This window comes from Salvelinus sp. IW2-2015, linkage group LG18, assembly GCF_002910315.2.
Source record: "Salvelinus sp. IW2-2015 linkage group LG18, ASM291031v2, whole genome shotgun sequence".
NCBI classification, from domain to species: domain Eukaryota; kingdom Metazoa; phylum Chordata; class Actinopteri; order Salmoniformes; family Salmonidae; genus Salvelinus; species Salvelinus sp. IW2-2015.
The window spans coordinates 8,773,676-8,796,668 of record NC_036858.1 but is presented as its reverse complement, the minus strand read 5'-3'; the positions used below and the strand labels follow the sequence as shown (position 1 = coordinate 8,796,668).

The 22,993-nt window shown below is 41.2% G+C and overlaps 1 protein-coding gene across 2 annotated transcripts in view; it reads right to left on the bottom strand.

The window, feature by feature from the left end:
- Positions 1 to 22,993, bottom strand: part of LOC111977881 (vesicle transport through interaction with t-SNAREs homolog 1A) — a 95,215-nt gene that overhangs the window by 59,578 nt on the left and 12,644 nt on the right. Inside the window, exons 4-5 of one of the 2 annotated variants that reach the window (XM_024007646.2) lie at positions 9,724 to 9,801; positions 3,567 to 3,587 (exon numbers count right to left, since the gene is read on the bottom strand). In XM_024007646.2, the coding sequence (XP_023863414.1) occupies positions 3,567 to 3,587; positions 9,724 to 9,801 (99 nt within the window). The remainder of the gene's footprint in view (positions 1 to 3,566; positions 3,588 to 9,723; positions 9,802 to 22,993) is intronic. The other variant, XM_024007647.2, reaches the window with a different exon arrangement.

Below are 22,993 nucleotides of genomic sequence, written 5' to 3'. Positions count from 1 at the left end.
ATCTTCTCCAGCTACCCTCCATCCCGCTCTCATCTCCAAGGCCTCCCCTCCATCCCGCTCTCTCGCTACACCAGCCTCCCTGCCATCCCGCTCTCTCTCGCAGACCTCCCTCCATCCCGCTCTCTCTCCAGCCATCCCTCCACCCCCTCCTCCGCCTCTCTCCTCCAGCCTCCCTCCATCCCGCTCTCTCTCCAGCCTCCCTCCATTCCGCGCCTCTCTCTCCAGCCTCCCTCCATCCCGCCTCTCTCTCCAGCCTCCCTCCATCCCCTCTCTCTCCAGCCTCCCCTCCATCCCCTCTCTCTCCAGCCTCCCTCCACCTCCTCTCCGCTCTCTCTCCAGCCTCCCTCCATCCCGCTCTCTCTCCAGCCTCCTCCATCCCGCTCTCTCTCCAAGCCTCCCTCCAACTCCGCTCTCTCTCCAGCCTCCCTCCATCCCGCTCTCTCTCCAGCCTCCCTTCACCCGCTCTCTCTCTCCAGCCTCCCTCCATCCGCTCTCTCTCCAAGCCTCCCTCCCTCTCTTCATTTAGAATAATGTGCCCAGCCAGGTTTGACACTGACAGAAGCTGAAGGGGTGAGAGTGCAGGCCAGCCGGCACAGATCCCATACCAACACCAGCCTTCTAACCACTTCATCAGAAGTATAAAATCCACCAACAGGAATTCATGTAGAATAAAAAACCCTCAGGATGGTTCAGCTATTTGTAAAAATGCTGAGATCTTAACACACCAGGGAGGTCCTGTACACGGAACCTGTACCAACTGTAGGTATCGAGTTCTAAACAGGTACCATATCTATAATCCAAAACCTACAAAACAGCCCAAAACAACACCACTTTAACTGTATAACATCTCTACTGATGCAATGGACAAGAGGATGGAATCAGTGCAGACCTACACCCTTTAGAAACGCAAAATGGTGCATTTCCCTAAGCCACCCAGTCAGTTTTGAGCATCTTCCCTGCTAACCATTTAAACAAGAGGAAGTTGCTAGCCACTCCTGGTGAGCTGCATAACTGTGTGTACTGTGTAGAGCACGGAGCTTACACACACACACACACCACGACTAGAAGTGGCTTGGATAAAAGCATCTGCTAAATGGCATTATTCAAGCCTTGACCCCTGTGGCTATGACAAGAGGAGCCGAGTCACCAAAATACCATAAGAATAAACACACAAACACAGGACCTATAATAATAATACCTGCCATACACCTCCTAGAGAAAAATGATAATGGCCTGTTATCTAAATGAATCTTCTTCGCATACAGCTAAACACAAAACAATTTAAAGACAATACTGTGCGTCCGCGAGTGCATTGGTGCGCTCCCCTTCCCCATTTCCACTATCCATGTATGCCTTTTTATCTGACACCTACATTTGCAACAAAGACCTTCTTAGAACTATACAAATGAGATGTATTGTGTGTGGTGTGTGTGGGGGGGGGGGGTTCTTTGGCAGCAGCAGAACAATGCATCTGCAGCGCAAAAATACTCTCTTCCTTCCCCTTTTTCTGCTCCTTTTTTCAATATCAAACAGAAACAACGACGGTAACCATCCCCATTTTCAAAAGTTCCGATGATTCCTTATTACTTCAATAAGGGTGGGGAGTCAAAGTGAATAATGATGACAGCTGTGATTCAGACGGACTGTGTGATCTCCTCCGCGGTTTTGTTTGGGACTTGTAAGATGAGGAATTATAAGTGTCAAACAGCTGTGAATATGGGTGCTAAATATTTAAACATGTTTTCCAGCTGAGGAAAAAAGTATAGTTTTTTTTTTTTTTAAAGGGGGCCTTAAGTGTGAATAAGCTGTGCCAGCCTTTGATTCAAAATGCAGGAAGAATGGGAAGAAAAGGGAGTAGATAAAACATGTTGATATGGTGAAGAGGGCGGGAATCAAACCCAATTGAATAGTGGTGCCTTCCACAGGGGAAGACAGGCGAGGCAACGAGAGGTTTCACCTGACCTGAGGCATGCAGTGTGGCAAGGTGGAGGAAAGAGGACAATAAGAAGTCTGGAGAGAACATCGTTCTAAATTATGAATGGAGGGTGGCTTCCATAGGAAGAGTATCGCTCAGCTCCAGGAAACACAACAAAAACATTCACTGGCGCTAAGAACCCGGCATATACACATTCACAGACGACCTTACAAAACACACATCAACACACAGAGATGAAAAGTAAGTCTCGTGTTGCCTAAAGAGATGCTCCAAACAGATTTGCTCAAGCATGGCCGATTCATCTTTAAAATGTATATTTGTGGTTGTCTAAGTGCCTCTAAATAACGTAGTGGTTACAATGGATATATCAACAGATATTCCTGTTGACAGTCGTGTCCTGTTACYCGTTCTGAACGGCGATTGAAGGAGGGGAACCTGGTCAGATAACAGAATGAGTGATGATCATTTCACTCCAGCAGGTTCACGCAGAGCAAAATGGCTAATAAACGAAGAGCAGAAGAAACCACCGCCGTTTGCTGTTTGAATCCAGGCCACAACTCCAAATCAGGTGACATGACATCTCATGTCAGCACGTGGTTTTTTACACCAGCTCTCAGCCAGCCCATTGGCCCACCAGCCATGCTCCCTCCCAGCCCAGAAGAAGAGACAATCCAAGACCCTCTACTGTCGGTCTCGTAATATAAAAACAAGCAGTGGCCTATTCAACAGTATTCTATGGGGAAAGGTGTAGCATGGCGGCCATGTAACGGTGGGGGGGGGGGGGGGGCGGGGGGAGGGCCCTCAAGGATAGTGGCGGGCTGATGGTGCTACATTGCTGTGCGAGGATAGCAGATAGGAGATCCCCCTATGACGACATTGACGATCCCCCTAGATCCCCCTACGACGACAGCCATATCACAAACGCAACAAAGACATGTACTGTACAAGCCAATAGAAACACAAAAGCTGGAGAATAGAAACCTGAGACAAGATTATCTTCAGCCTTCAAAGACATTTCAAAGTGTCGTATAGCTACAGTRTATGAACGTCGCTTTCCTTTGATGAAGTGATACACATTTTTAAAAGAACCAATCCAGAATGTATTCATCGATTACATTGAAATATTCCCTATATAAAAAAAGGTACGTACCTAATATCATACTTATACTGATAACCGATCACTCCACCCTCCTTTTTTACAATAACAAATACAAAACGACAACAACTATAGCATTACTACTACATCATGGCTACACAAGGCTTACAGGAAGTGCTATTTAAGGGGGAAATGCAGAATTCACTAATTCCGCGTGATATTGAGCAGCCATGATTGCTGAGCATAAAGACGTTGATAGTTAYCTGGTGAAATAGTGGGCGGGCCTTCTGGGGTTTAACCCTTCAGCACTGTCCTTTATCCCTGCCTTTTTATCCACGTGTTTTGTAAAGAGTGTACTATCAGAAATAATACCTTTTCAGATTTGTACAGAAAATATATTTCATTGAATTTATCCCCATAGAGGCTCATAAGAACCTCAGAAACAGCCTTGGCCTTTAGGCTGCAGAGATGAGGGCATAAAGATAGTCAGATGGAAAGGAATCAAAAAAACAGGATAGCCATAGAGGAACTTACCTCTTCACGTAACTTGATCAACTGCCACGTGAAAGCAGAGAGAGAGAGAGAAATAGAGGGAGGGAAAGATAAAAAGGAAAGACATGGCAGGAAGCAGATCATGCGGCTGGGTAAAGAATTAACCTTGACGATTTATCCGTTTGCATGTTTAGCGTTTAGAAATCACAGACAAGCACATTAAACGACGCTAAACACGAGACTCGAGCAGACTTTTTTGGAACAAGCAAAGATCAAGTTCTCTCGCTGTCACATGAGACAACGAGAGGGAAAGGATTGCTCGACTCGCAGTGTCTAAACTAGCATCGTCGAGGAAGTCGCATCACAAGACTTATGGCAAAAACATTCTAGATCCCACTCTGTASAGTAGGAAAATACWGTTTGAGKACAGTGTGCATAGAAGTTTAAATGAGGGAATAATATATACATATATATATATCCCTATGCAGGATCCCAGGGAAATAACAAAAAAAATATTGAGATAAGCCTTTTTTAATTGTACATTGTAGAAATGTAGAACCATTCCATTGTTGGCAATGTGTCCATCAATGGTGACATATTGTTAATATTTCATGTACCTCAATAAGACGCCTGCTGTGTGGATTATGTATGGATACCCGTGTGAGGGCGCCTGTGTTATACATAGACTGTACATACATACATGCATACATAACGGTGGAGCTTATTATCAGGACAACCGTTACCGGGAGTCATGAAAAATGAATCTTAGCATTAGTTATTCATTTTTGATGAAAGAGAATGTCAAATAGAAATAGGTAAATAGAAGATATTCCCAAAACCTACTGTTGTTACTTTCTATATATAAGAGAGAGAGAGAGAGAGAGAGACATTGGAGGAGAGCAACGATTCAATTTGAGTTTTTATCACAACTAAAAAGGACGCTTTCAGCAACCTGCTCTTCATGTCGGGGAACGTCATGGAGAGGGGGCTTGTCGTGGGAACATGATTTAGTAGAGGAGGGGAAGGACAAGTTTCTTCATTTGTTAGCCGTTGCAGGTGATTTTTTTCTATCTCCATTTCTTGGGCGAGATTAAAGGTTAGCAGATCTGAAGGGAGGCTCAGGGATACATGACTTCCCTCTCATCTCACTTTGTATGTGGTGGTCATTTTGAATTTTGCTAGTTTGAAATAATTTGCTATGATATCACAAAAGAGGTAGGAGGACTTGGATCAGAAATGATGAACTTGACTGTTGAGAAGAAAGAGAAAGCCTTGGTGGTAGGAATGATGTTAAACTATTGGTTGTCGTGGCCACAGTCGTCAGAAATAACAGGCTAGGCTCCTCTGAAAGGCACTCACACTGAAGAGTTAACAAGGAAGCAGCTACCCAGTCGGCAAACATTGAGAAATTTAAGCACAATTACGTCTGTGTAACGTCAATGTAACGTTATACTCTGACGAATGACTATTAGCATTTGAGAGAGTGAGAAAATAAAACAGTCATATCTGGAGTGGCACCATCAATATTATTGTCACTGTTCAGTAAAAATATATATATTCTATAATATGGTTATTTGTAGACAAGTAACCTTAAAAATAGTGAATTTATTTAAATATACAAAATAAATATTATGCTTTGAATTAGGGTGGTAAAAATGTTAACATGTCTGATTGATGTTTAGAAACGTATATACTTTTAGTAAGCTTTCCCCGATTGAATTATAAAAAGATTTCCAATTACAAATATGTCATTTATATATAATCATAAAATATCGTAATTCTGAGTTTTAAAAAGTTAAATACCATGGAAGTGCAAATCTGAAGAACATTTCAAAAAAGGTCTGAGAAATAATGTAGAACTGCACCACTATCAAGCGATATAGAATCCCTCGAGTGGCAGAATCAAATAAAAGGAGTTAAATAAAATATACCTAAAAGTAAAAAAGCTTTATTTGTGTGTGCTGAGAGTTGTATTTTAGGGAGCTCTGGCCTTGGGGAACTCGGCAGCAACAGACAGGCTAACAAATGTATTTTTTTTGTATTTTTTTTTTAACATTGCAAAGAAATAGGATTTTCTTCCCTCTTTCTTTCGGTGAGAAAAAAGGGCCACTTTGCAGCCTGGAAACTGTCCATTATTTCGAAGGTCACAACCGCCTGCGTTGAATGCCTTATTGAGGGGGCCAAAGTTTAAAACTACACATGTGGCTATTTAGGGTTTGAACAGGCCAGCCAGAGCCGCCGATCACACGCCGCAGCCCTACCGTCCAATTCAATGAGGACCAAACAAAAGTTGTTCTATCTTATTTGTGCTGCTTGGCCGATTGGAAGTCCTCGTGGAGGATTTGCTGAAACTATATGAGAGGCTTTGTGCTTGGCGTTCCCTTCTTTTTCTCCATATAGATGTATTTTTCTTTGGCATCCATTCTTTTAAAACGTAACCCACAACGCTAGCTTTGCTCCAGAGAAAGTGGTAAACACAGAATATTGTAAATGTTATAATTACGCCTCCGTGAATGCCTTTCCTCATTTCTTTTTAATGCCAGCCAGTATTCAAAATCGCACTGCTGCAATTTTTCTGTTACGATAATCAGCAGATTTTTCAAACAAAGATTTTTTTTCATTCAATACGGAATTCGATACAAGTGGTAATCTGCTTCCTTTGTAGCCTGTCAAATCTGGTCCATGCCGGCTCAAACCAGCACAATCTCTTGTGGCCAAGCYTTCTGCTGTGACTGAAATCGAAACTATTCCGTAGAGTGTTCATGTGCGAAAAATGTGTGTGCGCTAGCTACTATGTGTGTGGTAGACCGTGTGCGTGTGTCTCTGAGTGTGTGAATTGCATGCCGAGTGAGAAAGAAAATGGGGGGGAATGTRCAACGGTAGACTACCACGTTATTAAAAAAAGAAGAGTGATAACGCCATTTTGGTCTCTGCCCGCGTACAGATAACAAATAAATGCCGAACTCTATTAAATCGTCCTTTAGCCATTATCGCCGACACGTCATTTTTAGAACTTATGACAGCTCCCTATGTACTTAGCTAGAAAACCTGGCCATGTAACGAACAGATTTGCGACTGGTAATGATCTGCTCAGCCAGGGCTATATGAAATGATCCTGACCTCTTTCAGATCGTCAGGAATTAAATTGACCGACTTGCCCCAGCTCCCCCATCTTTTCCCCATCCTCTCTTTCGCTCCCGCCTCGTTCAATAAAAAAAATTAACTGAAGTTCCGAGCACTCCACTCACAGCCAGACCAAGTCGTGTGTTATCTCCAGAAGTTTTTAAAACAGAAATGAGATAAATATTTTCATTTTTAAAAACTATGTGGGTGTGTGAGTGTSAGAAATTATTTTGTTTTACAATGTACAAACATTAAAATTCTGATAGACTAAACTTATAAAAGTACAAATGTTATGCTTCGAGCATTTAAGGTTCTGAAGCAACTACTGAAGGCATATATATACAGCGCCTATAGAAAGTTTACACAGCCTTCAACTTTTTTCACATTTTGCTGCCTTAAAATTTAAATCTACACAACCTACTCCACATTTCCAAAGTGAAAGAAAATTCGGAAAATGTTCTATAACTAACAAAACATWAAAAAAACTGAAATATCACCMCCCTGAATTAATACTTGGTGGAAGCACCTTTGGCAGTCATCACTTTTGTAACCTTTTCATTAAGATTATTTGCACAACATACAGTATATCCTTAGTTTTTTTCAAAATTGCTCAGGCTCAGTACATTTTGGTTGAGGATCATTGACGGACAGCAATATTTAAACCTTGTCTCTGATTTTTCTTAAGCAGATTTTAGTCAGGTCTGAGACTATACCACTCAGGAACACCCAGCACCTCTTAGARAGCCATTCTGGTGTATCTTTTGCATAAACATTTGTGTAATTGTCCCGCAGAGAAATAAAACCCTATAATACAGCAAATAAATACACTTTTTGGCCTAAATTAAACTACAGGATTGGGTCAAATGCAATACAAAACAACACAGAGCGAAACCTCTATTTTCAAGTAGTGTGGCGGCAGCATCATGTTATGGGGATGCTTGTCATTAGCCGGGACAGAGGAGTTTGTCAAGATCAAAATAAATATGACACGTAAAAATGTTAGGGTTAATGGCTAGATTTAAAATAAAGATATTATGACTTTGTGGCTGTGCTAGCTAGTGACCACTCTGCAGAGCTGCCTCCAGGTCAAGATTAATGATAATAAAACACCAACCTGCCATTTATTTTGGAATAACTTGTACTTTCTATTCAATTTTCCTTTGCTTATATACATGTATAATGTGTAACTAGATGTGGAGTTTTAWCTCTGGTTCAAGGACAATTTGTCTCCCCTTGCTTTCCAGTCATCCTTGTGTTGGGAATATTGAATCACTTGACAAAAATKGATATTTTTGAAAAATATTTTTGAGAAAACAGACAAGTGTATTAGAATTAAAACTACAACAAACATTCTGTMGACATGTCAGCCTCTACAAAAAATCTGAATTTTTCAAGTGCTTGAATGCTGGACAAATTCAATTACCCTAAAAMTCTATATTTAAAATAATAATATAATTGTTTAAACAGAGCAGCATAAGACTGAAAACATCTTAAAATGCATGCATCTTAAATTGTACTTCTAGATTAACTCATTGGTCTGCGTGTTTCCATTCTTTAAACAAATTATTTTCCTATGATAAATATTCTTAGGTCTATGAATAATTATTTAAATAATGGGGCTCATCATYAATTGTATTTAATGAAAGGGAAATATATATATTTGAAATGTGGGTCGTATTTTTTTCCCTTTTGCCTTTGAAAAGATTTTGATAGGAACCATCACTGTCTTGAATGTGACAGTTCTGGCAGCAAATCCACTTCCAACTTCTGTATAAAATGTCAGAGTCACTTTACGCATCTCACTAATTTGCAGGGAATATGCATATGAATGTATAATATCGGATGGCGATACATACGGTATGTTTGTAAGATGTGCAGTTCACGGGTCATCACTAAAATGGTAATAAGGAAGCAATAAAAACCTGTACTTTATTTAGCTCTGCTCAGATCATCTAACTGTACTTACAAAGTACCGAGGGACTAAATGTGCAAGTGTATGTATTTCTCCCTCTGTTTATGTGTATGACTGAGACACACAGCAACTATTGCAAAGTTGACTAGATAAAGAATTAGTCCAAAATACGCTGGTCAGTGTTGTGAGTTGCAGCTGTGCAGGTAAGCGTTAGGCCGCGCGTTAGGCCGCGCGTTAGGCCGCGCGTTAGGCCGCGCGTTAAAAAGACGGTTTGCGTAGCTGTTGATGGCCTGCCTTTTTGATGCAGCACCTCAGACAGAATTCCAAACAACACAAGTTTAAAGAACATGTGGCATATTTTTGGCAATTAAGATCACTAGTTCAGATGCTTGTTTTCTCCTTCCTCGTATTCAATATGAATGAATCAATACAGTTTTTGAAGGGATTGTTCATTTCCCATGTTCACTGCATTGTCTTAGCATTTTGGGACAATGGAAGAAATATGGCTAATTAGCTTTTTATCTGTTGTTTATAAACCAAACTTAATCATAGTTGTGATAAAACATCAATAACATTTCAATGTTCATTACAAAATTCAACATACATCTTTTCATTAATTTAATTATATTTTCAACTATAGAATTACGACCTTTCATCAAACATCAAATTATATTTTCAATATTACTGAACAAAGGTTGTATAGCGACAAGTAGCCAGTAAAATAGCAAACATTTCAGTGACTTTTTGACACTAATGCTTATAAACAAACACTGAACCTGGGAATCCTATTTATTCTGATTGTCCGTGTTGTGTGGTTACCACAATTGTGTTTAAAGGTGAGTGTGTGTGTGCGRAGGATCTTTTTAGAGGATAWGTACACAGACGGCTGGAGAACAGCTGTGTGTGTGTGTGGGGGGGGCGCAATCTGGCGCTGCCCAGACGCTGGGCCCAGGCCTAGAGCCCATTCAGACGCTGGTCCCAGGCCTAGAGCCCATTCAGACCCTGGGCAGCTTTGCATTAAACAGTGTTCCTTCCACATGACTTGTTGCCAATGCTGCAGTGGCCCTGGTGGCCCTGGGAGAGGCCCCGTGAGGCACTGACCCTTCCTCACCCGGGGACCAGCCACCCATACTAGGGACTGGCGGGGCCTGATTAGCACCTTACCTGACTCTCAGAGGAGCCAGCGTCTTCCCCCAGGAGCTCGTTCCGCACCTCATCACTGTAGGCGATACGTGACCTTTTCTGCGAGGGGAGGAGGAAGACAGAAGAGAGGAAGAGAAAACAGAGGAGAAATAAATAAGCCTTAGTGGAGTTGTCTTGGAAAAACATAACAGGCATTTCTTAAGCACGAGAGCCCCCTAATGGACCAGAATGTCAAAAAAGCACATGCACCTGCAGTGTGTGTGTGTGTGTGTGTGTGTGTGTGTGTGTGTGTGTGTGTGTGTGGAGGTGATCTTGTACCACTGAAATTGTAGAGATGCCCCCCTTTCCACACTTAAATCAACACAATCTGAAGAATAMAACCAACTACGGCACTGGGGCAGGGGCCGGGAGATGTATAAGGAAAGTATCACTTGTCAGCGCTAAATATTTTCTGGGGGCTGCCACTGCTGTCAGCACAGTGCAGTGGCAGGCTCTGTGATAAGGCAGATGCTGGGACTTAGACAGGGAATAATTCATCACCCATCGGCGTTCCATCAGATTTGAGCTCTCTCTTGCTCTCCCCTTCAGAAGGGGTGGGGGAGGAACGCCATGTCCAAAAATGACAAACATTCCCGACACGCACATTTCCACACGCACTCTTCAGTGTGTGCCACCTCCGACGCTGAAGGACCAGGCGCTGTGTAGCGCTTGTTTACAGACACTAAAAGAAAAACGCACCCTCTTCAAATGCCCTCCAAACTAAAATGCACACCAGTGGAAAGAGAGACTGTTCACTAAGCCTCCTTCTCAGAACGCCCTGACAGGAGTTCTATGTGGGCYGTGGGAGGAGAGCAAAATCAAATACACTAGGAAATATTGAGCTGAAAACAACATATTGGTACATATAAGATCTTTGGGGACTCCTGTTTTCACCACATGTACAAGAATTYTCCCATTTATTTCGTCCATTTCCTTTTTAGAATTTGTATTTAGAAGTTCAATGAAGTTCTACTGTATATGTTCAACAGTGCTACAGTATGTTTTATCAAAGAAATGTATATCTTACCATTCATTGAAATAATTGATTTGCCTTGTTAAATAAAAGGTTAAATAAAAAWWAARKWMCSRAAAAATAAATAAATCTATTTGACACCGTTGTTTTTTTTCTTTCCTAGTAAACTTGGCCAGTGAGCGGACAGCCACCAACAGACCATCAGGAAAGTGATTTGTCTTGCTATTGTGACAGTGAGGGCCACGGCCTGAGGAGTAATTACCGAGTTGTCTGGGAATCTGATTGACCAGGGTGACAAGYGAATTAATAATAAAAAATMAAAAATAMATTTGATAAAGAGAAGTAGCCAAACAAACACAGTCTCTAAAGGCATCAACTGAGCCACGGGGACCTGCGCAAACCGCCAAAGGAATGACTGCGGGGAAGAGCAGATATCACTGTGACCAAATCAAAAACACAGCACCGGCATAGCATACGCACAAACACAATGGAATGCCTAAACAATCACAATGATACAATGTTCATCATTGTGTTAAAACACTTTCGCATCTATTGTATACTTTTGTGTGTCGTGAACAATCTATTATTGATCAAACCAAATCAGACACATCATTAAGAGATTTTGGATAGGATTACATCTACTTTTAACCGGTAGTATAATTAACCCTTTCTTAAGAATTGTCAGGTTACAGGTTGTGACAAAGTTAAGGTGTGGGTTTTTCAGTTGTTAGTGTGAGTACAAAGACAATAAAACATCAACCGGTACACAGCGTAGAGTCGTGTTCTGCCGGGATAACACCCACATGTGTCATTTTAGAGGAGCGTCATCTTAAAGAGCCGCAGTGTAACTTAGGGGAATGACGGGTTGCTAGTAATTGAGACTAGATGCCTGGGAGAAGGCTTGATTTTAGTACGCAGAGACTGATGTCTTCTTCAAACCCGCACAGTTTTGGGGGCATTTCTAAATAGCTGTTTGTTGCCGCCAAGAGTATCAACAGCTTCCGTGGTGAACGMAACGCAAATGAAACATGAAAATAAAAAGAACTCCGAATGCTACTGAACCAGAGATTGTTGCTGCTCCCTACCCATTTACTTGTGGTTTTGAATTCCCCCTCTGGAAAACAAACCATAACCCTTAGAGYGATTATTCCCTGTTCATTTGATGTAAAACAAGAGCAGCTGTGCAATATTGACTGCCTCACCCATTGATAGACTTTGATTACCGGTTGGRGTGTTTTGCTAAATAAAAKAAAAAAKAAAAAGAAATGGATATAGTTGCAGCTCAAATGGATATAGTCTTCATTTGATAATATTGTGTTATATATGTGGCTTATGTTCCACTAGTGAGAATAATGTAATGAAGAAGATCTTTATATTTGATCAGGGTAGATCAGAATCTGTAATAACTAGGGTTGTTCCCAAAAAATCTCAAATGGTCTAAATATATGTATTGAAATAAAAATAAAAAATAAGTTGAGAAAGACAATATGTTGATTGAACATCTCTCATTCTAGTTTATGCGTGTTGAAGATTAAAATGTCTAAAACAACATGAAAACAGGCGAGGAGGAGCACTTCCATAAGATACCTTATTGCCACAGAGAAAAGAAGAGATTAGATCTTTTTTGAATCCTTTTGAACGGTTTTTCTTTTGTCACTTTTTCTAATCTTGGGTGAGAATTTGCTTCTGTTGCCGGAAGCAAAAAAAAAAAAAAAAAAATTGTACAAAGATCCATCTTAACTTTATGCAAAGTGTTCCGTCTGCCTTTAAAACTCTACGCGGCTCGTCAAATGTGAGACGGATGTACTGGTGTTCTGTCAGAAACACACGTGTCTCACCTCTTGACGTCGACGTGAGAAGAAGAGAGTTTCTTCAACCCATCAAAACGTAATTATATATGCATAATAACTCCTATTACTGTAAGATATGCTAATCAAGAACACCACATGAGCTGGAAATTATATTCATGCAATTCTGAAAAAAATATGAACGTGTTCTCTTTAKGTACATGCATGAATGTCTAGATATTTACTAATACGTCATTACTTTTAAGTAAAAAGGGAAAAATAATCATTCTAAATAAACATAAATCACAAACAACAACCTACATAAACAGGCAGTAGACAATCATTTAAACACCCTTCCTTTATAGACCCGATGGACATTAGTCACTTTTAAAAATGCCTTCAAAAGTTCTCCTTTTAAAACTAAATCAGAATAATTTAAAGCAAATAAACTGATCTTTATTGTAAACACGTTTTTTTGGGGGGGCCTCCCAAATGCCCTCCCCTCTCTATGCCTGTTGCCACAAGCGACACAGGGACGTGCAAATAATTGTGGTGCCTGGAAAGCTGAAAAATGTAAACAGTTCATTAGATGGGATATAAAAGGCGTAAAAATACCCAGAGGAAGAGTCTAATGAGGGGCCCTGAAGTTACTCTGCAGACGCTTTTCCCTCCACTTTTCCCCCTCTTTATTGTCACCCCGAGCACACGGCTGGTGGCATGGCGTGAAGAGTAATTAACGATATTTAATTTACAAAAGCGTGCTTCATTACATCTTTCTCACCAGTAGGAGAGCGGCTGGCCATTTTTTAAATATATTTTTTTACTTAATGGCACTTTTGTCACGACTCGAMGTCTCAGCTTCAAATTGGCATTTAACCTTTAATTTGCTACTAATCMGCTCCACATCCTGTTGAAGAGGAAGTGGCTTGGAATAAAACATTATACACAGTCTTAAAAGTATATTTCCTCAAAAATATATATAATAACCCTCAATTATTATTACAGTACTGTCATTAATATCCTATTAAAACATGAATAAATCATGGCTACAAAATGGACAAACACTACACAAGTGCACGAAAACAATCACTTCCGAGTTCCTATCACTGTGTCCCTATGATATGCTCCCAGGTGATGTTGTGGACCGGTGACAGTGGTTCTTTTCTAGTTCCCCCAGCAGTGGGGGCAGAGGTGGTGGAGGGCGGTGTGCCGTTAAAAGGAAGCCGAGCCCTTTAAGCAGGCAGAAGTATCACAACAGCGGCTTCGATAACGCATCTCATCCTGGCAGGGGGTTAACACACTTCACTGGCACAAAGAGCAGCTCTCACACACAAACACACAACTGTTGTTTTCACATCTCCTCCTCTCTTTTAAGACAAACAAATTGGCAGAGGTTGTTCAATTAACTAAGTGCTTCTTTTTTGTGTGTTAGATACATCATCAGATAAAGGAAAGCGGCGACAATTGTGATGGAGTGGTTTTCTGGGCCTTCGTTTTGTTTCTGCTCTTTAGTGTCATCAAATCCACTACTCTTGTCTATCATCAGAGACTGTGTGTACTTGTGAGTGTTTATGTGGAATAAAGGGCCTTGTGTGTGTGTGTGTGTGTGTGTGTGTATGAAAATCTCCTTTGTCTGTACGGGCAAGGGCGCGTGTTTGTGTGTGTGTGGTTCACTGGCCTGTGTGTGTGTGTGTGTGTGTGTGTGTGTGTGTGTGTGTGTGTGTGTGTGTGTGTGTGTGTGTTCACTGGCCTGTGTGTGTGTGTGTGTGTGTTCTCCTCTAATATGACTCCAACAGTAGTGGGAAGCCAAGCCTTAGAAACCAGCATGGAGCCTCTCATTAACGCACAGGTTGGTGCTTTTGTGCTTGAACACAGACAAGGCATTATGTTTCACAGCTATAAAAGACTAAAGGAGTCTCAAATGAGCTCCAATAGAAAAGACACCATCTCAAATTATCAAGGAAAGAAGACAATAGTGAGAGTATAACACATTTAAACTGGGCTGGCGGTGGAGGAATTGTCCCATATGACAACGTACACTCAATCTATTTCAAAGGGCCTTATGTCATCTCAGTAAGAAATAATAGTGTGTCCATAAATACTAATACAATCGACATGTAAAGAAAAAATGGTAAAAAATAAAATAAATCACACTTTTAACGTCGAAATGTATTGATTAAATAAATGATCTGTACTTAACCAAGCAAAATGATACAATATTGATAGAACATAGTATTACATCATGTTATAGATCATTACATATTGTGCTGTGCAAATGTGATCTCAGGGGATAGCCTTTCTTTAACGGTACATTGTTATGATGGGGATGGTCCTTCTCCCACGACTGGAATACGGGCGCTAGACTTCCCTGTCAAAGTCCTTTCTATTTTAAGTAGAGCCGAGAACCGTCAATAAGCCTAACGACTGTAACCGCAAAGCAAGTGGGCAAGCGAGAGAGGAGAGAAAGGTATCGCAACTGAACTCTAAACAAAAGAGCGAATTCCAGGGGCTTTGATTGAAGAATATCCATATACTTTTTGCTGGCCGGGGAATCGTCTCAAATGGTTATTTCTTTAAGGCATGAGGGCCGATTAAACCCAATATTAAAATATGGAAGCAGTCCTAATGAAAAATCAAAGGCCTGGTTTCTCTCTCTCGCTCTCTATTTATTTTCCCCCATTCTCTCCCTCTCCTTCTCCCAGTGCATGAATCCTGGGCTGTATGAGGGGAGAGAAAAGCCGGGGCCCGGGCATCGGCGGTGCAAACACACAGACAGCGGTGCAGGAAATCAATAGAGGAGAGCCGTCGGGGAGGCAGCCGGGCGAGAGGAACCAGAGCGGGGCCCGCTCGGATCACAACGCTGGCTTCTGGCGTGCAGTGGGGAATAAAGGGGGCCTCCCCAGGTCAGCGCCAGAGAAAAAGGTGAGATTAGAGGGAAATGGAGGAGGGATTTCGGCACGCGGGGGGGGTGATGAGGTAGTGCATGTATGGGGAGGTGGTTGGGGGAGGCGTACGGTGCGGGATACCTGGTGAGCTAGGGACCAATCGGCCCATTAGCCTGTGGCTACCTACATATGGTTCACTGAACCCTCCACTGAGAATAACTTTCTTTTTTTTGTTGCGCAAATGTCTTTCTTTTCTTTTTTTTTAAGAAGACCTTCACTTTTAACCCTTTCTCCGCTTTGGAGAGGGTTCTCTTTTGACCTCGATTTATGATTCATCTTTGTTTGATGTCTATTCTCAGAGTGTTATCTAAAAGTGTTGAAAGCTAGACACAAAGGAAGAGATTTGGACCCATAATATATTGTTGTCGACAAAATGTGTGTGCGCGCGCGTGTCCGTCCAACTGCGTTCGTCTATGGARATGCATAGAAGACTACCGTCCCCTGTCCCTCGCCTTTCTTCGGAGTAACGTGACCATTGTCTGAACTGAATGCCTCCCTCATTACCATAAGAACAGAGCATCAGGCATAGACACATCATTAACGCTATAAATCTATTTATAAACTGGCTGGTTTGAGCCCTGAATGCCGATTGGCTGACAGCCGTGGTATATCAGACTGTATACCACGGGTATGACAAAGCATGTATTTTTACTGCTCTAATTATGTTGGTAACCAGTTTATAAYAGCAATAAGGCACCTCAGRGGTTTGTGTTACATGGTCAATATAACAGGRCTAAGGSCTGTATCCAGGCACTCMGYGTTGCGCCTAAGAACAGCCTTTAGCCGTGGTATATTGGCCATATACACCACACCTCCTCGTGTCTAATGCAGAGGAGGTGCGTAGGCACCTTCCAGCGGAGCCAATCCAACATGTTCCCTTGTGAACTTTCCTAGACACTTACCGGCTCCATGGGAGAGTACAGGTTTTGTGTTGGAATTCAGAGCAGTTGTCCAAACTATGAGAAACAGCCAATTGAGGGCAGACGAAGGTCTTGTACACCTCTCACATGGAAACCGACAACAACGTCAGATACTCACCCCTAGAGTATGTGCTGTTAAGTTCACCAGGGCTAGTCTTAGGGCACRTTAACATGCATAGTAGATACACAGYTTAAGCGATATCAATACCTGTCCCATGTATGTTAMCTGCTGCATTAGATAGTGGTTGGCAGGTGGAGAATGCAGTAAWTCCCTATGGATATACTGACTTAATCTATTCCACATGTATTACAATGTACTTACACATATGAAACCATCCTGAGAGCATGAAGTGATTTACCYATAAGGCTATACTTCATTTCACAGTCCACTATTTACCCAGTATTAACTTAGATACTACACTTAACAAATCACACTTTGGTTTCTTTGGAATTCAATAAACAAACACCACTTTGTACCATTCGGGACTGGTTGTTGAATWATTTGTACCAGGAAGTATACATTACAAAATAACTTTGTACCAAGTAAATACCCGCGGAAACAGGAGTGTAAAATAAAGTAATAGCATGGTTTCTGACTTAAATCACATTTTGAACGCAGCACAGAGACGTCCAATTCCAGTTTTACCTCCCATCGGATGCCAATAGGTTGTGTATAGACGTACACACACAAAAAGTACAAATTAGTACGCATCAAAAGTCTAACTGTGGGTGTGAGTTGATGCRCTGATAGAGGCCAGGGATAAATTAATACATCCTTAATTCATACTCTACACTCCAGTGTAATTCTGATCAAGGCCACAGCAAGATTCCTCTGCAGGCTTCCGAACCAGACGAGAAACGAAACAATTGTCGGTCGCAAAGACCAAAAGCGGTTTGTATTTCTTTTGCACGCTTCTCATTTAGAAACACTTAAACCAGAGAAAGGGAAATGCAATTCGATAGGGGGAAACTTTGTTTCCATTTACAAATTTCATCCCGGGGTAAACACATTGAGCTAACTGGGGGAAACGCACTGAGTGTCAGGGAAAACTGGGGATGTCAATAGTTCTCCCTCTCTAGGCTCGTTTTTGTTAAAAAGGCATAAGCCAAGAACAACAAAAGACAGAGGAAAAGCACAAGCCTACTAGATGAATTCATAATGCATTTCATAAATACTTCATGACTTTTATATACTTAAGCCAGTCTGACAAATTTAAAAGAAATCAGTGTCACCTATTCTGGTCCCGCTTGTCAGTCAATGCATCACTTGGGTGCGGGTGTCACATGTCACTTCTGGTTTACACTGGTTTGTGGGACAGGCTCGGGGCTCTGAAACAAGGGGGGGACAGTACAGGGAGGAGGGGGAAGGGTGCTATTATATTCACATGTCTCTGCCCCCCCCCCCCCCCACTATCTTCCGACTTCTCTCAGTCAAGTCACTCAATCAATCACATAGGCCCCTGAGGACAGAGAGGACCTGCGAGGCCCTTACTTCAGGCAGACACATTTAGGTACTGATCACCGTCTGTGGGAGGGTGACTTACCCCACTTTGGAGAGGATCCCAAGATAAGCGAAAGGAAATGATCGTGTCATTGAATACACAAACCACCAGTCCTATTCACAAACATAATATACGTATCAATACAAATATTTGTAAGGGAATTTAGGAACGCATGTCCTTGTTAAATACCACCCGTTGATCGTCTCAGAACAGAAGAATCCCACTCATCATTGACAAATTAAAACAGATTCATTACAAACGTTTCTATCACTTACATCGTTTTTGACCACAGTGATTGGTTGACTAATCACGCGCGCAGGGAACACTATACTGCCATTACTCGATGCTTCAGCTCCTGCGTCTCCTGGTAGGAGAACCATCACCGTTGGAGTAACCGGAACTCTCGTCTCTTATACACATCTAGATGTGTATAAGAGACATCGATGCTTCAGCTCCTGCGTCTCCTGGTAGGAGAACCATCACCGTTGGAGTAACCGGAACTCTCCTTCTGTCTCCTCTCCTTCTCTCCTTCTGGTGACTCAGTCCTTCACCCGTTCCATCACCACCCTTACATTACATCTAAACCATAGACACACTCTTCCAACAGGGAGACTATAGATGCTGATCCATTAGAGGCTGCAAGCCCCATCTTTCTGTCTAAAATAACACAAGTATTTTCAACTGCCAATCCACAAGAAGCTCGGGGAAGAGCTGCTGTGTAGAACATCTTCAAAATAAAAGGCGGAATTCATAAGCTGAGAAAAAGATATAGATTTGTTTACATCTTAAATCTGCGCTGGGCTCCGAGGAAAGAGAGAAAATAAGCCCCTCAATCCGGGCGATTTCCATAAGAAATCTGATCTTTTTAATCTGGGTGTGAGACTGGACTTTGGCGCTATTGATGGCTTGTTAAACAACCGAACATTTAACCGTCATCTGCATTAACTCCTTAGTGGTACACAACGAAGACTCAAATGTTTTATGACGGCAAGCGCAGACGAGCCAATTTAAGGAGATTTATAGTGTCTAACACCCAGCTAATGTTGGTCTGTCATGTTTTGTTTGTAGAAGTCGCTGTAATGGAGGATAGGGGGCAAATGACACAGAACCTCCAAACTGGATTACAATGGTACTGTGCCATAACCAGCGCTAAGTACAGTGCTCGTAGAATATCCCGTCAAACATATATGAAATACGCTAATTATGAAGCATCTTCCATTCAAAGTGAAGAATTMTGGATGACGCTTTGAAAGGACAGCAGGACATTCCAATAATGTCCTTACAAAAACTTGACAGTTTTTTCTCCCTTAGATTCCCAACTGAGCCCATCAAAAACTTCAGGAGAGCTATGTATCAAAAAGGTTCTAGTCTCCATGACCGTGACTTGACCATGAACGAATATCTCAAATCACACACTATGGAAGGTATCATGGACAAGTTTAAACGTATCCCCCATTCAGAAAAAAAGATATTAGCCAGTTTTATTCAGGCTATACATGTAATAAACAGACAAAATTCACATATTTGAAAAGTTAATACAATTCTTGAATTCATTTTTAAAAAATCATGAATTCATAAAAACAAACAATCATGAATGACCTTTGAGAAACAGCTCAGTGCTGCTGTGTTTGGAACTGAAATAAAGTTAGTTATTGCTTATGCGAGACTTTAGACAGTTCCGATTCTGTCGACAGACCTATCGAGGCATCTTGAACTTTGCTCAATGATACACAATGGACAGTACAGAGAGGAATTTGCCAATTTTTTATCCATTTTAGATCAAGGCCAAATCATTTCCAAGTTGCCATAGTTTGTCGAGCGTTTTATATGAGGCATTTTCCCCTTTACACAATTGGYTATACTAAAGGGTCCAAGGTGCTCATTGCATAGCTTCAGCACTCAATATTTGCCCTAACAGAAAGCGTTTATTAAATTATTTATTTTTCCACTTAAAAGGTCATTAATAATCACTTAAKAGACTATGAAATATGAAAAAGCTGTTACACATTTGGGATTGGTGCAGAGGGCGGCTCTTAATTCCATTCATCCGACTATCAGGTGAATAAACTGTTCAATATTTCAAGGCTAGTTGACTCGATAAACGCTTTGGGAATGCGTTAATTATCTCCCTGGATAGAAACTGGAAGCCATTCAGTCTAAAGGTGTTTGTCACGATCCACCTACACTCTGTGTGTCATAATCTGGGCAGGAAAAACAGATCTTATCGTTGTGCCTCCTCACTTTAAAATCCACCGCAAAGGAATTGTAGGCTTTCCACTTCAACTGTAATTGAGTGAATTCATAAAAAAAGACATATGGTCAATGWCTTCATTATTGTCACTGTGAACAGAATTACAGCTTTCAATAGACATTAAATAGTCATTCATTAAAAACTATAATTTATCWGTGGCAAGTCATTTTTGTTGTTGTTGAAGAAAATGTAAAATATTATGCTTTTCAATCATTTCGACTTTATTGCTTTTCAATAATTCCGACAAAATATMATTTGCAGCAGTATTCATACCATTGATACTGTCTTGACTGTGCACCCTGCAGAAATTGACATTGAGGTTGAAAAATGTGTGAATCATTCTATAATTGACAATTGTTAACAGCTGTTGTCTAACCAAGATTRACTTTATCAAAAGCATATTTTGTAAACCAAAGAGCTTGAATTCATTTCACCACATCTACCATTTGAACCAGAATCGACCTTCAATTTAACTACTGAAACATAATATACCAAACAAACTTTTTTTACGGTTCAAAAGCGGAATAGAAAGAACTAACATTCTAAGAATAACAGTCAATGTGTGAGGAAAATGTAGATAAAACAAACAGCTGCCTAGGTTAGGAAATATCATTTTTTGACGTTTGGAGACAATTTTCTAAGGGGTGAAAATATACACCGGCAGACAGACAAACACAGTTCTGTCCAAAAAACAGCTAAGAGTCTAGGAACTGCACGTCAACAAACTGTTCACTACTTCCTTCTCCAAGTTCCACAGACGAGACAAGGTCAGAGGCCACAGTGATAAGAAGCAGCTCTTTTAGCAGGTCTCCATATATCCAGGAGAAGCTCTTCTGATCGGCATGCGTGCTTATCAATATCACCTCTACCAGATAACTCATCTTGGCCCGAATTCTTTGAACAATATCGCCATCTGGTGTCAGCTAAGAGGGAAGACAGCTTCTCAAGTAAATTCATGTTGGACACTTTGGCCCACTGAAATCCACAAAAAGGGTAGAAAAGCTATATATTCTCAATTTATATTCTGAAACCTAAAGCTTGACACTCAAGCGTTGTCAAGCTTTTACTCTGTTTATAGGCTACTTCTGAGTCATTTTAAAACAGTCACTTTTCAAGGGAAAACACTCAAATATCTACACAAAAGGTTTATAAATGTATTATGTCCATCTCTCAGTTGTCACCAATAGTCCATGCAGTCTGAGCACARCCCAAATGGACGTCGAGTGTATTTACAGTGCCTTCAGAAAGTATCCACAGCCCCTGTCTTTTTCCAMATTTTGTTGTGTTACAGCCAGTGAATTTCMAACACAGATTTAACCAAAGAGGCTTTCCAATGCCTGGCAAAGTAAGGTACCAAACAGACATCGAATATCCTTTTGAGCCTGGTGATGTTATTAATTAGACTTTGGATGGTGTATCAATACACCCAGTCACTACAAAGATACAGGTGTCCTTGCTAACTGAGTTGCCAGAGAGGAAGGAAGGAAACCGCTCAGGGATTTCACCACGAGGCCAATGGTGACTTTAAAACAGTTTATTGGATAGGAGAAAACTGAGGATGGATCAACAACATTGTAGTWACTCCACAATACTAACCTAATTGACAGAGTGAAAAGAAAGAAGCCTGTACAGAATAAAAATAACCCAAAACATACCGCAAAAAAACATGTCAAAGCAATGAACTTTTTGTCCTGAATACAAACTTATGTTTGAGGCAAATCCAATACAAAACGTTACTGAGTACCACTCTCCATATTTTCAAGCATAGTGGTGRCTGCATCATGTTATGGGTATGCTTATAAAATCGTTAAACTCCCCAGTCCTTTTCAGAATAAAAATAAATAAATAAAAACAGAATGGAACTAGGCACATGCAAAATTCTATTGGAAAAACCGTATGAGTCTGATTTCCACCAGACACTGGGAGATGAATTCTCCTTTCAGCAGGATAATAACTTAAAACACAAGGCCAAATATAYACCGGAGTTGCTTACCAAGAAGATGGTGAATGTTYCTGAGTGGCGAGTTACAGTTTAGACTAAAATCTATGGCAAGACCTGAAAATGATTTCCTAGCAATGATCAACAACCAATTTGACAGAGCTTGAAGAATTTTGAAAATAATAGTGTGCAAATGTTGAACAATCCAGGTGTGGAAAGCTCTTAAAGAGACCTACCCAGAAAGACTCACAGCTGTAATCGCTGCCAAAAGTGATTCTGACATGTATTGAATCAGGGGTGTGAATACTTAAGTAAATGAGATAGTTCTAAAAACATGTTCACTCTGTCATTATGGGGTATTGTGAGAGAAAGAAATCCATTGAATCCATTTGGAATTCATGCTGTAACACAAAATGTAGAATAAGTCAAGGGGTATGAATACTTTCTGAAGGCACTGACTCCACAGACGTCTGTGGACCTAGCCTCCCGGTGGAAGGACAAACTTTGGAGCTACCTTTGAAGATGGTCTGTTTACCCGATAGGTTTCATTAAATCAAGCCTCCATTATGCCTCTCTTGTGCCTGATCAAAGGCATCGCTAAGAGGCATGTCATTCTGCTTCCMCTGACTTAAACGCATCCCCTCTATCAAACGGAAGGGGGGGTTCGGTTGAGCCAGCCTCCCCTTTGGCTGATGCAAGGCCCCTCAGCAGGGGACCTCTGGCTTTAAGACCCCTCTATTATCAAAATGAAGCCGACAAACAGCAAACAAATCACAAATGCACCTTCGGGATGACCGTCTGATAACGTGCTCTCTCTCTTTTTTTTTTTTTCATCGGTCTGGATGGCCGGGTTATTGAGGTTCAGGCTTGGCCCCGTCTGGCATAGACAAGTGGGGCTCAATCTGGCACGTTGGTAGCGTGAAGACATCAAACCG